This window comes from Saccopteryx leptura, chromosome 2, assembly GCF_036850995.1.
Source record: "Saccopteryx leptura isolate mSacLep1 chromosome 2, mSacLep1_pri_phased_curated, whole genome shotgun sequence".
Lineage (NCBI taxonomy): Eukaryota > Metazoa > Chordata > Mammalia > Chiroptera > Emballonuridae > Saccopteryx > Saccopteryx leptura.
The window spans coordinates 111,644,085-111,662,380 of record NC_089504.1 but is presented as its reverse complement, the minus strand read 5'-3'; the positions used below and the strand labels follow the sequence as shown (position 1 = coordinate 111,662,380).

Sequence of the window (18,296 nt, the reverse complement as noted above, 5' to 3'; positions counted from 1 at the left end):
TTGTGTCTTCAGAACATGTATGAGGGATTAAGGTTTTCTATGTGAAAATGAATGACACTGTGGTAGTTAAGGAGAATACTTAAGGTATGAGCTTTGCCATCAGAGTTTCTGTATACTACAATGGATGCCAATAAGAGATGTGTGACTGCAATGGTATGAAGATACATTCACTGTGATGAGAACGCTCTGGGTACACCAAACAGAAAGGCAGAAAAACAGTATGTGCAGGAACAGGAAGAGTAAGTACATTTATAGAGGATTTACTAGGTACCAGCACATCAGATACAAAGGAATCAGAATGAGGGCAGGTGAGAACTTAAGGTATTAAATATACACAATAATTTTACCACTAATTCTAACTACCAGGGAAGTACAAAATGTGTATAAAGTTATACTTTATAATGACTTTTTGATGCCTGTCAAAAGGGTAAGTTATACATACAAAGTAATAAAAGAATTTTAAATTGTGCTTAATGTCATAGAATTAAGCTAAAATGAGTTGATGAGAAACCTATACAGTATTCATGTTTATTATATACATATATTTCAAATTAACTATTGCTTGAAAAGTACAAATGCTTTGCCCACTGCTGAGAAATCTGTGGCCAACACCTTCCCACGCAGTTCTTCTGAGAAGCACTGCGCTCCACTGCTCCACTTCTGCTTTCACGGCCACCTTATCTCCGGGTTAGATTCCTGTCGATCACGGCATCCTCAGCACTGTTTATATCTCTTTTGTCTGATCATCTTCTTCGAGTTTCCTGATTTCATTTTTTAAACAATTTATAGTTTCACGACTTGCTTTTAATCTCTCCTTAAGCTCTGCGATTTCAAAGCTTGTTTTTTTCTTTGCAGCTTCTAATTTTTCTCTGGTTTTCACTTCAAGTTCTGCAACTAAGAAAAACATACACTTCCATTAAATCATTTCATTTTTCTTACATGTCTAAGATACGTCATAGAGTAATGACTAAGGCATTTACTGAGGTCAGTGTTTCCATGATAAAATGTGGATAACTTAAGATACATAACATTAAAAATAAAGAAAAAATATTATAACATTAAATATAGAGGTGTGGGTAAGAAAATCTAAACTCCCAAGAGAGGATCTCTAATGTTTTCTGTAATAATGACTATTATCACCACTAATATTTTAATTCACAGTTAGGACTTTAATATATCCTTGTTTTTCTCCATATACATGTTAATTTGAAAATGAGATATACAATCGAAAAGGTATCCAGCTAATAAGAACACTAAATATATAGTGTTAAGTTTTACAGGTAAAACTTACATAACCAAAATCACAAACCTTTATTATTTTTTTTTCCAAAAAAGATAGCATTAATGGCCCTGGCTGGGTAGTTAAGTAGGTTGGAGCATCATCCCAATACGCCAAGGTTGTTGGTTCAATCCCCAGTCAGGGCACATACAAGAATCAATCAATGAATGCATAAATATGTGAAACAAATTGATGTTTTTTTCCCTCTCTTTCTCTAAAATCAATTAGAAAAAAAAGATCATAACAACTGTCTAGGTTTGAATTCCAGGTCTACCATTTATTAGCTAAGCCACTTTGAGTAAGTTATTTATTATGTCTATACTTATTTCCTCATTTCTAAAATGGAAATTATAATAGCAAACACCTCAATATTATTTGCTAAGGAGCTTTTAAGTGAATGCAGGTATATAAAGTATCTAGAGTATTATCTGGTACATGAAAAGACAGAAGAACATTAAATGACATTTAAAACATTCTAGCTGGCTATATAACAAATTACTAGAGAAAATACCACTACTGCAAAACAGAATTACTCTATTTATTCCACTTAGTGCAGCATTATGTTTTACAAAGAAAAAAATGCCTATTTTCACCCTACATCTCCATCCTGTTTCAGGTAATTGCTACCGATGATCACTAAAGCCTAACTGTACATATTATGCTTTGAGCATAGCATAAGATGATCCCTGATTAAAAGCAGCATGGTTTGGTGAAGAAGAAAAAACTCTTTGCAATCAGAGAGACTTGAGTTCAAATACATCCTAGGCCCCTTACAAGCTGAATGCTGACATCTCTACGTCCCTCTCAATCTTGTCTTTCTACACGATATGGTTAAAACTTTGTATTTCTCAGAGGATTTATGAAGATTAAGCAATTCAGTTGGTCCTTTGTATCCATGGGCTCTGCATATGTAGATCAAAAATACTGGGGAGGGGTGGGGAATGTTATGTTATTGCTAATGTGTACTAAGCAGTTAGGCCTAGATGACCACATCTGCACCCAACATGTATAGACTTTTTTCCTTGTCACTATTCCCTACAATATAGTACAACTGTTTACATAGCATTCACATTGTATTAGGTATTAAAGTAATCTAGAGGTGATTTAAAGTGGACAGGAGAATATGCCTAGGTGCTGTGCAAATACTACACCATTTTATTTTATTATTTTTTTTTATTCTTTCTCTTACCTTTTTTATTACACCATTTTATATGAGACTTGGGCCTCAGTGGATTATTGTATCCTCAGGGTGTCCTGAAACCAATCCCCAACAGATACCAAGGGAAGACTGTATGTATATATAAAGCATCTAGCACATTAAAAACATACAATAATGTATGCCTGACCAGTGGTGGCGCAGTGGATAGAGCACTGACCTGGGACACTGAGATTTGAAACCCCAAGGTCTCCAGCTTGAGTGCAGACTCAATTGGCTTGAGCACAGGTTCACCAGCGTGACCACAGGCTCACCAGCTTGAGCACAGGGTTGCTGGCTTAAGTGTGGGATCACTGACATGGACCCTGGCTTGAGCCAAAAGAGCACTCACTGGCTTAAACCAGGGATCATTGGCTTGGCTGGAGTCCCCCAGTCAAGGCACATATGAGAAAGCAACCAATGAACAACTAAAGTACTGAAATTACAAGTTGGTTCTTTTCATCTCTCTCCCTTCCTGGCTGTCCTCTCTCTCAAAAACAAAAACAAAACACATGTGATAATGTTTTCTTATTTTGTTCATTGTTGGTGACTTTCATTTTGTGGTACATTTCTTTTGTGGTACATTTATATTGCCAAAACAATCCATATTTTTCTTTGTAATTTCTTTCATTGTTTTTAAGAAACCACAAAGACCCTGAACAGCAACAGCGATCTTGAGAAAGAAGAACAGAAGTGGAGGAATCATGCTACCCAATATCAAACTATACTATAAGAACACAGTAATCAAAACAGCATGGTACTGGCATAAAAACAGACATATAGACCAGCAGAACAGAATAGAGAGGCAAGAAATAAACCCATACCTTTATAGCCAATTAATATTTGACAAAGGAGGCAAAGATATACAATGTGGTAAGACAGTCTATTCAATAAATGGTGTTGGGACAGATACATGCAAAAAAATGAAATTGGACCACCACCTTTTTAAACTGTACACAAGAATAAACTCAAAATGTATTAAAGACTTAAATGTTAGATTCAGGCCCTGGTCACATAGCTCTGGTGGTTAGTGTCACCTCAATTCGGCAAGTTGTAGGTTTGATCTCAGTCAGGATACATACAAGAATCAATCAATGAATGCATAAATAAATGGAGAAAGAAATCGATGTTTCTCTCCTTCTTTCCCTCTCCACCATCCTCTCTAAAACCGATAAATAAATAAAAATTTTTTTTAATGACTTGAAACCATAAAAATCCAAGCAGAAAACACAGGCAGTAAAATCTCAGACATTTCTCACAGCATTATTTTTCTGACATATCTCCTTGGGCAAAGGAAACAAAAGAAAAAATAAACAAAATGGGACTATATCAAACTAAAATTGTTTTGCACAGCAAAGGAAACCATCAACCAAATGAAAAGACAATCCACTGAATGGGAGAACATATTTACCAATACATCTGATAAGGGGTAGCAACCAATATTTATAAAGAACTTTAAAAACTCAACACCAAAACAAACAAACAAAAATTCAATTTTAAAAATAGGCAAAGGAACTGAGTAAACGCTTCCTCAAAGAGGACACACAGATGGCCAGCAGACATATGAAAAGATGCTCAAGGCCCTGGTCATCTAACTCAGTCAGTTGGAGAGTTGTACCAAGTCACAAAGGTTGCAGGTTCGATCACAAGTCAAGGCACCTATGGGAAGCGATCAATGAATGCATAACTAAGGCACAACTAAGTGGAACTAATGAATGCTTCTCTCTCTCTCTCTCTCTCTCTCTGTCTGTCTCTTCCTTTCTCTCTCCCTCCATTCCTCTATCTCTTTCAAAGCAATCAATTTATTTTTTTTAAAAACTCAAAGCCGTAAAACATCAGAAGTGCAAATTAAAACCACAATGGGCTATTATCTCATACCTGTCAGAATGGCTATCAACAATAAATCAAGAAAAAAATCAGTGTTGGCCAGTGTGAAGAAAAGGGACCCCTGTGCACTGCTGGTGGGAATGCAGATTGGGGCAGCCACTGTGGAAAGCAGTATGGAGTTTCCTCAAAAAAATTAAAAATGGAACTGCCTATGACCCTGTGATTCCATTTCTGGGAACTTATATGAAAAACCCTGAAACATTAATTTGAAAGAATATATGCACCCCTCTTTTCCTGCAGCATTATTTATAATAACCAAGATCTGGAAGCAGCCCATGTGTCCATGAATAGATGAGTGAGTAAAAAAGCTGTGGTACATTTATACAATGATATACCAATTAGCCATAAAAAAGAAGGGAATCTTACCCTTTGCAAGAGCATGGATGGACCTGGAGATTATTATGCTCAGTGAAATAAGCCAGTCAGAGAAAGACAAGTAGCATATAATTTCACTTATATGTGGAATCTAATGAAAAAAATGTAGTAACAAGCAAAATGGAGACAGACTAATAGAGAGCAGGCTGACAGCTGTTTTGGGGGGGGCAGTAGTTGCTGAGGGGGGTGGGGTGGAGAGATTGAGCAAAAAAGAAAAAAAAACCTCACAAACACAGGCAACAGTGTGGTGACTGTTGGGGATGCTGGTGGCAGATACAGAGGGGATAGATGGTGATGAAGGGAGACGACTTGGGGTGGTGAACACACAACACAGTGTACAGATGATGCATTATAGAATTTTGCACCTGAAACCTGTATAATTTGTTAATCAGTCACCTCCAAAAAATGTTTTTTTATAAAGTTAAAAGGAAAATAAACTAGTTCACAGAACACAAAAGTATAATTATGTTCCGCAAAGGTTTTCACACAGATTTTGTTAGCAAAGACTACTAAACAAAAAATGACTGAGTGACAGGTTAAGCAAGATTAACAAAAAGCTATGCTTAAATGTAACTAAGGAATAAGAGACAAACAGTAATTCAGAGAATGTGAGAGGCTGTCGTTTACCTTTTTGAAAGGAGGCCTACTTTAGGCATGTCCTACCTTACCTTTTAACTCCTGATCATTTTATCTGTATATAGCATTAGAAAAAAACTTAAGTTACTAGTCACACAATCCTTTTACCATTATAGAACACATTGTTTTTCAGGATTAATTATGAACTCATGGCACTTACATTCTGTTTCATGCTTATAGGCTCCTAATGTTAGCTGACGAGATGTTGTTAATAATTGTTGCATCATTGCTGTTGGGTCTTGAAATATCTAATGGGATAAAATAAAAAAAGGCCCAATACTTCAAAGTTCTACAATTTAAAATGCTTTTAAAACTCTCATAATAAAATCTTCTTGGCCTTGGCTGATGGGCTCAGTGGACAGAGTTGGCCGGCTTATAGACGTCCTGGGTTCAATTCTCTTTCAGGATACACAGGAGAGGAGACCGTCTGCCTCTCTCCCTCTCCCTCTCCCCCTTCTCTCTCTCTTACCTTCTTGTAGCCAGTGGCTCGAGTGCTCTGAGCATCAGCCTCAGGCATTAAGGATACTTCAGTTGATTCAACCATCAGCCCCAGACAGGGGTTGCCAGGTAGATCCCAGTTGGGATGCATGTGGGAGTCTATCTCCCCTCCTCTCACTTAAAAAAATAATAAATAAATAAATACATAAAATCTTCTTACCATTTCATCATAAAACTCTGAAACCACTGTCTTTTTTCCCAGCATTGCATTGGTGTCTGATTGAAACAGCTTTAATAAATGATACAGGGTTACCTGTGAAATAAAAACAGACATCCCATCTGTACCATGGTCACTTTCATCATTGTAAAACACTGTCATTTCTGTAACTGAATTAGAGACTGGAATTAGTAAACATATCAAATTTAGGATCTTGTCTCAACAACAATTTACAGTGGCAAATCATTCAAACTCACTGTACTTTTTCAAGGGAGAGAGATGAGAAGCATCAATTCTTCATTGCAGCTTCTTAGTCTCCTTAGTTGTTCACTGATTGCTTTCTCATACGTGCCTTGACCATGGGTTACAGCAGAGCGAGTGACCACTTGCTCAAGCCAGCAACCTTGGGCTCAAGCCAGCAACCTTGGGCTCAAGCCAGTGACTGTGGGCTTCAAGCCAATGAGCTTTGGGCTCCAAGCCAATGAGCTTTGGGCTCAAGCCAGCAACCATGGGGTCATGTATATGACCCCCGCTCAAGCCAGCGACCCTGAGCTCAAGCTGGTGAGCCCCCACTCAAGCTGGATAAGCCTGCTCTCAAGTGATGACCTCGGGGTTTCAAACCTGGGTCCTCCGCATCCCAGTCCAACGCTCTATCCACTGCACCACTGCCTGGTCAGGCCAAACTCAGCACTTTTATTCATCTGTTAGGTATTACCATCCATCTACATCTAAATGTGAATGTTATGAAGAGAGTAAGGATCTGTTACAAAGCATTTCTAGAGAGTGGACAGTACATGAAAATAACATAGGATAAGCTATGACAATTAAACTGGGAAATAACTAAGACAAATTCTTTTACTAACACAAGTGCAATTGGATTAAATGTGACAGTTCTATGAAGATTAAAGTTTACAAATTTACTATAGGAAAAAAGATTTGATACTTTTCAAAAGGAATGACTAATACTAAAATGTTTAGTGAGGGCAAGATAATTTCTTCAGTGATCTGTAAGATTATTTACATAAGTAACCAAAAGTCACTAATAATTCACTTTGGCAAGAGAAACATGTCTTCAGCCTGACCTGTGGTGGTGCAGTGGATAAAATGTTGGACTGGAACCCTGAGGCTGCTGGTTCGAAACCTGGGCTTGCCCGGTCAAGGCACATATGGGAAGCAACAAAGTGTGCTGCTCCTCCCCAGCCCCTGCCCCCCATTCTTTAAAATCAATAAATAAAATCTTAAAAAAAAAAAGAAGAGAGTTTTAATATCTTCAAAATACATAAAAACAGTTGTAGTAAGATATCAAAGTAAAAATTTTGCAGCACAAAGTGTAATTCCTCGAGCAAAATAAAATCCAGTTGGCAAAACACTGAAGTTCATGTTGAAGTTGGAGAAATCAATTCACAGGCCTCAAGGAATTTTCCAAAACTTAGCAAAAATCATTACAAGTAGCATGCAACAATCATAGGCCATATTTCAAGCAGATAATCTGACATAATTTATGGAACAGCCAGAAAGCAGATGAGATTACTCCATAAAAGAGAAATCCACAACCTGAAAACATCAGGAAGAGAACTGTATCACAGGTGTACCTCTGGAGCCCAGAGAGGTTCCAAGTTCCAAGTTGCCAGCTATAGAAATCAAGAATGTTAGGCCTTCAATGACTAGGCCTGTTAATCCTCCTTTCTTTTCCCTGTACTCATAGACAACAGCATATCCTCCTGTAGAACCTAGAACGTTTCAACCAATCAAGTATGAAATAAAGATATTTTCAGATAGCAACGGCTCTAAAAATATTTCTCAAGCATTCTTTCTGAAGAAATTCCTCCAGCAAAATAAAAAAGAAACCCGAAAAGATGAGGAAAAAGGATCATCTGTCATCACTAGGAGTTGACAGGCACTATCTAAAATTAAAAAATTTAAATTTAGGGATTTAAATATATAAGAAGCATGGGAGTAATTTCTAGAGAAACAGAAAACAGTAACTAGTTTTCTCAGGAAAAGGGCCAGATATGGGGGAAAAGATGTCATAGGTTGAACTAACTGTATTCTCCTAAAAGATATATTGAAATCCCAACCCTCAGTACCTTTGAATGTGACCTTACCTGGAAATAGGGTCTTTGTAGATATAATCAGATTAAGATGTCATTAGGGTGTGCCCTAATCCAGTATGACTAGAGTCCTCAGGAGACACAGAGAAGGGCCATGTTGTGCCAAGGAGGGCAGAGAAAGACTTTATGCTGCCACAAGCTAAGGATGCCTGGAGCTATTAGGAACTAGAAGAGGGAAGAAAGGATTCTTCCCTAGAGGCTCTGGAGAGAGCATGGCCAACACCCAGATTTTGAACATCTAGCTTCCAGAACTGTGAGAATAAGTTTCTGTTGACCAACTACTCAGTTTGTGGTACTTTGTTATGATAGCCCTAGAAAACTAATACAGAAAACTTGTACTCTTTTTTTTTTGTTGTTTTAGCAAGCAAGTCAGAAAACCAGAGAGCAAGCGAGAGAGAGAGAGAGAGAGACAAACAGGAAGGGAAAGAGGTGAGAAGCATCAACTTGTAGTGGCATCACTTTAGTTGTTCATTGATTGCTTCTCATACGTGCCTTGACCAGGGAAAGGGGGGGCTCCAGCTAAGCCAGTGACCCCTTGCTAAAGCCACTGACTTTGGGCTCAAGCCAGTGACCATGGATCACATCTATGATCCCACTCTTAAACCAGTGACCCTGTGCTCAAGCCTGATGAGCCCACACTCAACTGGAGACTTTGGGGTTTTGAACTAGAGCCCTCAGGGTCCCGGGTCAATGCTCTATCCACTGTGGATAGAGCACCACCAGTCAGGCAATACTGGTACTTATTATTTTTAAAAGCTTTTTAACTAATGATGTGCATGTTTGACTTTTATAATTTAAGAAAAATTTAAGATTACATTATAAAACTGTCCTCACCTAAATTTATTAGACTACCAGAGGCATTCATGCACATATAGGCAATGAAAAATTTCAAGACAGATGTCGCCAGTTTTGAGCTGTGTTTGCTGATGCTGATGCCTATATTTGCTACAGAGATGTTCCTAGGCATTAAAAAAAATTTTTTTAGCAGTTTCCTTTTAGAAACAACCATTCCTTTTATAATGGCTTGATCTACGATAGGTAACTGGATAACAAAAGTAAATCACAAGTTAACCATGTCTTTTTTTATGTTTTAAATAAACCTTCATATGACATTTTCTGCAAAAACTAACTATTGAAAAATTGTAATGGTTTCATTATACTAAAAGAACACTACAACAGTTTAGGGGAATAAAATTCAGCCTACGCAGATCTATGTGGAAATCTATTTAATAAATTAATCACCACAGAAGTAGAAAAGATCATATTACCTTACTTTTCTTTTCTTTTTTTTTTTTTTTTAAACAGTTGATTTTTTTTTTTTTTTTAAGATTTTATTTATTCATTATAGAGAGGAGACAGAGAGAGAGAAGGGGGGAGGAGCAGGAAGCATCAACTCCCATATGTGCCTTGACCAGGCAAGCCCAGGGTTTCGAACCGGCGACCTCAGCATTTCCAGGTTGACGCTTTATCCACTGCGCCACCACAGGTCAGGCTACCTTACTTTTCTAAGAGTAGACTTTGAAAGCCTGCTCATAATGAAATTACCTGATATAAAGATTTCTTTCAGTGATGTATTATATTTTCCAATTGACCACAGATGGGGAGACAGACAGGTAAAGCCACACATTCTCAAAATAAAGTGAACTAAATGCAATCTTAAAAGTTAAAAAGAGCTTCTGCTCTAGTAACAGTACCGATTTCTCCCTTTCCCTCAAATCTGCTAAATTCTGTTCTATTCTCCCTAACAGACTATTTTCATTAAGGATAGACGTTGTGTTCTACTTTGTATCAAGACATTTAATAGCTTGCAAATACTGAATATTTAATAATTTCTTGCCAAATCTATATAAATAAAAATGTAAATGTTCGTTTGTTCAAAATCTTAAGTCTCCAAAAGTTCTTCACCGATTGCTTTGAAATTTTGACACAACATTGCATTCGAATATGCGCTTTATTATATACCTACTATTATATAGATATAGATGTCACACCTATAACAGGTAAAAACATGTTTTTTGAAAAACAGCACCATCTGTTGGATATAAAAGCAACACACACTATACTAAATATTTTACAATTCTATTTCAATGTTTCCGATTTATGATCCATTTACGTGCAGCCAGACTTGAGGATGCACGGTTGCGAGCACGGCAATCGCATTCTGCAGCTTCAGATATGCTTCGTTCTCAACAGAATGAACGTGACAGGCTGAGAGTGGCTGAAAGATGTCAACGAGAAACAGCAGATCAGTGTCAAACACAACTCTGTGCTCAGCAATCACGCAATTACAATCTCCTTGTATTCGGTACAACCCAGGTGATGATTATAGTTTGAGGCAGCATGTTCTCATCGGCACTATGACTGAAGTGTGTCCTTATTGCAAGGCTCTGAAATTTAATGGAGAAACAAAAGGAATGTGTTGCGCCGCTGGAAAAATTAAACTGCCTCAACTTGGAGAACCGCCAGAGCCATTAAAAACTTTGCTTGCTGGATATACTGCCGAATCAAAGCATTTCCTATCTAACATCAGGAAATAGAACTCATGCTTCCAAATGATGGCGTTTGGTGCAGAAATTGTAACAGCTCAATTCATGCCAACTTTCAAAGTGAAAGGACAAATTTATCATAAAGCCGGCTCCCTGCTTCCGTTCCTAGATGGTCAACATAAATTCCTATAAATGTATTTCATTGGTGATGGCAATGATGAATTGAATGCACGCTGTGGAATTTCTACCAGCATAAAAAGGTCCATCGTTTCCCAACTGCAAGAGCTTCTTCATGAAAAAAACAATTTTTTGCGTTTGTTCAAAACAGCAACTGACATAATGCCACCTGATACACACAAGATTGTTATTCTTGCTGACAAAGCGGCTGCTGGAGAACATGTGCGAAGATTCAATGCTCCAACTATAGATGAAGTGGCAATTGTTATAGTCGGAGATCAATTCCAACCTAGAGATATTGTTCTTCATCGAAAAAACAATCAATTGACAAAAGTTGCAGAAACTCATCGATGCTACGATGCCCTGCAATATCCAGTCATTTTGGGGGATGGTGCTGATGGATATCACTTCAACGTTAAGATGATAAATCCAGTCAGTGGTGAAGAAACAAATATAAAATGCAGCGCAATGAACTATTATTCATATTGATTAATGATTCGAGAGAATGAAGACAATCACATTTTGAAATGCCGTCAATTGTTTCACCAATACATCACAGATATGTATGCAAAAATCGAAACAGAACGTTTGATATTCATCCGTTTGAATCAGACCAAGCTTCACTCTGAAGAATACGTTCATTTGCGAGATGCAGTTGTAAATGACGGTAATACAACTAACGCTGGAAGACTAACGATTTTGCCATCTTCATATACAGGCAGTCCACGTCATATGCATGAGTATGCTCAAGATGCAATTGGGTATGTTAGTCACTACGGGTGTCCAGATCTATTCATTACATTCACATGCAATCCAGCTTGGGACAACATACAACAGCTCTTACTTCCTGGCCAATCGCCGGTGGATAGGCATGACATCATAGCACGTGTTTTCAAACAGAAGCTGAAATCGCTGATGGATTTCATGATAAAACATGAAGTGTTTGGGTCTGTGCGCAGTAAAAAATTAATAAGCAACGTCGTAGAAGCAACAACCTTGACAGGACCTTTCAAAGGTGAAGATGTCCTCATTCCTCGCATTCCTATGATTCCAACGGATATGCCATTTCAATTTAAGACACTGCAATTCCCAATTCGATAGGTGTTTGCAATCACCATCAACAAAGCCCAGGGCCAATCTTTAGAATTGTGCGCTTTAGATCTACACATGGATTGCTTCTCACATGGACAATTATATGTTGCGTGTCCTAGACTCGGCAAGCCAGACAATCTCTATATCTGCACAGACAATGGAACAACAAAAAATATTGTATACCCACACGCATTGTGAAATTAAACATATTAGAAACGTGCGCTTTCTCTTTTCTTTCTTTTCCATTTAACCAGACTGAGCCACAGCAATGCGTGGCCGGGTACAGCTAATAGAATATAATGGTTGTGAGAGTATTCTAGAATGACAAAAAGAATGGTAAGAGATCTTGAAACCATATCACATGAAAAATATTTAAATAGGCTAATAGATGGTTATTTAGGGGAAAAAAAACTTATGTATGAATGGTCATCAATAAAAAGTACAATGAAAAAATAATAAATAACAAATGCTATAAAGCTTAAAATAAAATAAAGCTTTCTTAAAAGTAGAACCACCCCAAACCTGAACGGGATGTTTCACTTAATGACAAAAGTCAATATTCTCCACGCTGAAATGAACAAACCCAAAGATGTTTATTTTAGGGGACTCTTGAGAGATGGCCTCCAACATAGGAAGGGCTTGACCAAGTCAATGTGTTCTAATCTTACTGTGCAGCAAAATTACCCACGATGCCAGCGCCTCTCCACATCTACTGAATCAGACCCTCCAAGGATTGGGCCTATTAGTTTGAATTTTTAATAACACCTCAGGTACTTCTGTCGGAGTCAGTTAGGAACTAATTCTCTGAACCCTGGGCCCCACTGATATTCAACTCCTTTAAAAGTACATCTAACAGTCTTCATGGAGCATCACAGTGGTTCCTGCTTCAGCACTGCCTGGACAGAACATATGCTTGACCCCCATCCCAGCCAGCTGCCCAGATCCAACCTTAGGCCACCTTCTCCCAGCTCCCTCAGGCTTCCCTAAAGCCCCACCAGCCCCAGCACCACGCAGTTACCCCTCCTCAGCCGCCCACCATGACAAACACATCCACCTTGCAGGTGCCAAAACTACCATCAGGACTCAGAGGCTGCCATCAACCACCAGATGAACCTGGAGCTCTACGCTTCCTACGTCTGCCTGTTCATGTCTAACTACCTTGACTGCAATGATGTGGCTTTGAAGAACTTAGCAAATATTTCTCTACCAATCTCACGAGGGAACATGCCAAGGAACTGATGAAGCTGCAGAACCAACAAGGTGTCTGAATCTTCTTTCAGGACATCAAGACACCAGACCTGACGACTGGGAGAACATGCTGAATGCAATGGCGTGTGCATTACACTTGGAAGAGAGTGTGGTTCAGTCACTACTTAAATTACACAAACTAGCCACTGACAAAAATGACCCTCATCTGTATGACTTCACTGAGAGTATATGAACTAGCAGGTGAAATCCATCAAGGAACTGGGTGACCACATAACCAGCTTGCGCAGGGTAGGGACCCCTAACCTGGTATCTCTTTGACAAGCATACCGTAGGAGAGAATGAGGAGAGCTAAGCCTTAGGCTGGCTTCCCATAGCCGTGGGGTGGCTTCTCTGCTCTCCTAAACAGTACACTCGTGTTAGAGTTACCTTTACCTTTTCTATAACTTGTACCAAATCATCCACGTATGTTCCTTCATTTGTTCCTTCCTTCAAATAAGGTAATTTGGTACCTACCCGCCAAAATAAATAAATAAATAAATAAAAGCAGGTGCAATTTTAAAAACATAATCTGATAAAGTGTAAATGTCTGGTGCTAAATAAATGAAATTGAATCTACCGAGATGAAAATGAATGGCGGTGACCGTCAAAGCCGTGAAACGAGCGAAACACCAGCCACAGAGCCATAACTCAGTTGTGATCCTACAGGCTTAGAAACAAAACAGGCTTAGCGGTTCTAGTCAAAAGAAAGAGTAATGGAAAGAGTGTGGGGTCTAAATGTAAACATTTGGGTTAAAAATGAGCTCTGCCACAACTAACTGAATTTTTGAGCCTGTGATTTGGTCACTGAGCCTTTGTATTTTATCTAAAATAAAGATATCACCAACCTCACAAAGTTGCTGAGGGATCACAGTGAAAGGCTGAGGGACTTTTTGCATTATCAAGCAACAGTCTGAGAGGAGGAGATCAAAAGATGAAAGTCAGTGGTTATCAATAAGGATTCACAAATACGACACAAAGCAAAGCTACTGGCACTGATGGGAGCCTGAAAGAGCAAACAGTCTGTTTCTAGGTCTTTTAACTCTAAAAAACTGGGTACTCCCATTTCAGATAGCATATGAACCCGACTTGTTACTAATACCAAATGATACTACTAAATTAAAAGTTTTTGCTGTAGTAACCATATGCTTTTCCAATAAATGTTCACAAAATTTTCCTTCTTTCTATACAGGCAGTCCCTGGTTTATGAATGAGATAGGTTCTACAGGGTTTGCTCTTAAGTTGAATTGGTATATAAGTTGCAACAGGTACATCTGCCTATTAAATGCAAATGAGACAGATGTTTGTCCTAATATAGTACTTACACATATTTTTACCTTTCTGTGCATATAAATACTTGAACATTTTCAAACCTACAGAATCTATCTTGTTCGTAACCTGGGGACTGCCTGTATTGAAAAATAAAAGTTTTGGAAGGCACATCACTTAAAAATGAAAAATCTTAACTCATAGCAAGAAACACCATGTCATAAGTATAAAGTATATCGATAAAAATGTAAATATATAATAAGCTCTTCATGAAGTATTGTTACGCATGACCAGGTGGTGGTGCAGTGGATAGAGGATGGATCTGGGACTCTGAGGACCCATGCTCAAAACCTCAAGGTCGCTGGCTTGAGCATGGGTTCCTGAGCTTGAGCAAAGGGTCACCAGCTTGAGTGTAAAATCAGACATAACCCCATGGTTGCTGGCTTGAAGCCCAAGGTCACTGGCTTAAGGAAGGGTTCACTGTCTCAGCTGGAGCTCCCCAGTCAAGGCACATATGAGAAAGCAAAGCAATCAATAAACAACTAAAGTGCTGCAACTACGAGCTGATATTTCTCTTCTCAATCCTTTCCTATCTGTCTGTCCCACACCCTTCACTCTAAAAAAGAAGTTGAAGCATTGCTACAGTTTCACAATTACTAAAAAACCTATTTTATATTTATAAAGATTACCATTACTCACAGGTCTTTCATTAGGATCTATGAAGAATATTTTGATGATTATTTCAAATTCACCCCATCCTGTTTCAGTAATTTCATATGGAGGCTTAGTAACAACTGAAGAGAAAAAAATGAAACAATTATGATTACAAATAACTCATGTAGTTTCCTAGCTCTTTTTAAATTTGTATTCTATATATGAAAAAACTATACTGTACCTCTTAAAGGATTGCCATAGCTTTCATGTAATTTAAATTGAATTTTCTTCACATATGCTGACATATCCTAAAATACGGAGGAATTAATTAGTTCTTCCATCTACATATAAACACTAGGAGGGAAATACACTGAGCATATGTAGCTAATTTTTTTTTTTCCTGAAGCTGGAAACGGGGAGAGACAGTCAGACAGACTCCCGCATGCGCCCGACTGGGATCCACCCGGTACACCCACCAGGGGCGACGCTCTGCCCACCAGGGGGCGATGCTCTGCCCCTCCGGGGCGTCGCTCTGCTGCGACCAGAGCCACTCTAGCACCTGGGGCAGAGGCCAAGGAGCCATCCCCAGCGCCCGGGCCATCTTTGCTCCAATGGAGCCTTGGCTGCGGGAGGGGAAGAGAGAGACAGAGAGGAAGGGGGGGGGGGTGGAGAAGCAAATGGGCGCTTCTCCTGTGTGCCCTGGCCGGGAATCGAACCTGGGTCCCCCGCACGCCAGGCCGACGCTCTACCGCTGAGCCAACCGGCCAGGGCACTAATTTTATAAACTACACATCGCTTCAAATACTATGGGATCCAATTTTCTAAAAAGTTGAATTATAACTGGAAGGTTTGTTTTTTATTTCAAACAAAAGCCTGTGCTGAATTCTTTCATAATTCATAATATATAGGAATACACATATCAATTCACTTGTTTTGCTAATCACTTTTATATATTATCTATATAGACAATACTCTAAATCAATTTTGATTATCCCATAAAAACAACAGTACAATTCCAATATCTTTTCATAGAAATAACCATATAAATCAAAGCAAATTTAAGAACTAAGCAATTTCTTTTTTTTTTTTTTACAGAGACAGAGAGAGTCAGAGAGAGGGACAGATAGGGACAGACAGACAGGAATGGAGAGAGATGAGAAGCATCAATCATCAGTTTTTCATTGCGACACCTTAATTGTTCATTGATTGCTTTCTCATATGTGCCCTGACCGGGGGGCCACAGCAAAACGAGTAACCCTTTGCTCAAGCCAGTGACCTTGGGTCCAAGCTGGTGAGCCTTGCTCAAACCAGAGGAGCCCCGTGCTCAAGCGACCTCGGGGTCTCAAGCCTGGGTCCTCCGCATCCCAGTCTGACGCTCTATCCACTGTGCCACTGCCTGGTCAGGTAGAACTAAGCAATTTCAAAGAACAAAATTATATAAAGCTATGGTCAACTAAACTAAACAACCTAAAATTATTGGATATAAAACTCCTTTTCTTATTTTTATTGAGGCACAGGAAAATATTCATTAATTCTAACATATAAAAGACATTCTTCTAGTGAATGTGGCTTTTTAAAAAATATAGAAAAATAGGAAAATTCAAAATAGAATAAGCCACATTCAATAGAAATGTTTATTAATCTTTTTATTTGCTGTGAGAAATTTATGATTATCTACACATATTTTTAAATTGGAATCATACTATAATGATATATTAATATCTGCTTTCATTGCCTAGCATTATATTGTGAACATTTTTTTCTGAGGCATATTTTTGTACCTCTGAAGATTCTTTTGGAAATATTTTCATTCATTTTATTTTCTACAAATATGTGTTACTACCAATACTGGGTACCAGGTGCCATTTGGTAAATAATAGTCTTGCCCTTAGGATCTCTCTGCGGAGTAGGAGGCAGACATGAAAATCAGCATTTCAGGGTCATCTGTGTAGTAAGGGCACGAGGTACAAGACCAAGCAGGGGCACCTAACATAAAAGTCTTTGGAGATCAAGAAAGTAACTCTAAAGAAAGTATACTTAAACTAACACTAAGAGAACAGTAAGGAGAGAGGAGGTGGAGAGGAATGAATGAAGGGGTTGAAGAGTGCCCCTCTGGGAAATGGAGAGTATCTTAGTACTGGCAGAGTGCAGGGCACTAGGAAATGGTGAAGCACATAGACAGGTATAATGCGGTGGAGACAGGATAAGGAAAGACCAGGGCATGTCTTCTAAAATGAGATAGTTTTAACTTTATAAAGGCAATAGGTAGTCACTGAAGGTTTGTTTTTTAAAAAATAACAGCTTTATTGAGATATTCACATACTTCACCATTCACCCATTTAAAATGTACCATTCAATGGTTTTCAGTATATTCAGTTATACAACTATCATCATAATCAATTCTAGAACATTTTTATCAAATAAAAAGAAACCCCATACCCTTAGCACACATTCCTAAATTCTTCTCCTCCCAACCACTGGAAACCACTAATCTATTTTTGAGTATGGACAATTTATAAAAATAGAATCATACAATATGTGGCCTTTATGTCTAGTTTCTTTCTCTTACGACGTTTCTAAGTTTCTCCATGTCGTAGTAGCGTGTACCAGTACTTTATTTCTTTTTATTGTCTAATAATATTCCATTGTATGGATAGACCATATTTTATTTATTCATTCTTCAGTTGAGAGACATCTGAGTCGTTTCCATTCTTTTGACTATTGTGAATAATGCTGCTATGAACATTCATATACAAGTTTTTATATGGCTTTGAAGAATTTAAATAGAGGACAGTTTATTCATTCAATAAATATCTGTCAAATACCTACTATGTACTGGCTGCATTTCAGGCATTAGATTCAGCAACAAAACAAAATTACCAACAGCCAGATTACATAGAAGTTTTGCCTTTCATGTTCTCTGAAAGTTTTATTACCAAATTATCACTTAAAAATTATTCTTCCTGAAACACCAGATCAAATACTAAACTAACTTAAGATGTGGTGATAGGAAAATGTGCTATGTTTACTGCATGATTCTTATTACTGTAACAATTTTAATTAGAAAACATTTTTGGAAAATTGATTTCTACCCAACAATTTTATGAAGATGACAGCTCTTGTTTTATTCTCTCAACTTTTGGGGGGCAACATTTCTAAAAAGGACCAATTTTATAATCAGAAAGTCACTATAAAATATTACAACTTATATTCAGCAAAACAAACTGTAGCTTCA

At 38.1% G+C, this 18,296-nt stretch overlaps 1 protein-coding gene across 1 annotated transcript in view; it reads right to left on the bottom strand.

The window, feature by feature from the left end:
• Nucleotides 1-223: 223 nt before the first annotated feature.
• YEATS4 (YEATS domain containing 4) overlaps nucleotides 224-18,296 on the bottom strand; it is a 32,678-nt gene continuing 14,605 nt past the window's right edge. The window contains exons 3-7 of the mRNA XM_066365737.1: nucleotides 15,303-15,369; nucleotides 15,107-15,201; nucleotides 6,031-6,123; nucleotides 5,533-5,620; nucleotides 224-894 (exon numbers count right to left, since the gene is read on the bottom strand). Coding sequence (XP_066221834.1) covers nucleotides 725-894; nucleotides 5,533-5,620; nucleotides 6,031-6,123; nucleotides 15,107-15,201; nucleotides 15,303-15,369 — 513 coding nt within the window. The 3' untranslated portion in view covers nucleotides 224-724. The remainder of the gene's footprint in view (nucleotides 895-5,532; nucleotides 5,621-6,030; nucleotides 6,124-15,106; nucleotides 15,202-15,302; nucleotides 15,370-18,296) is intronic.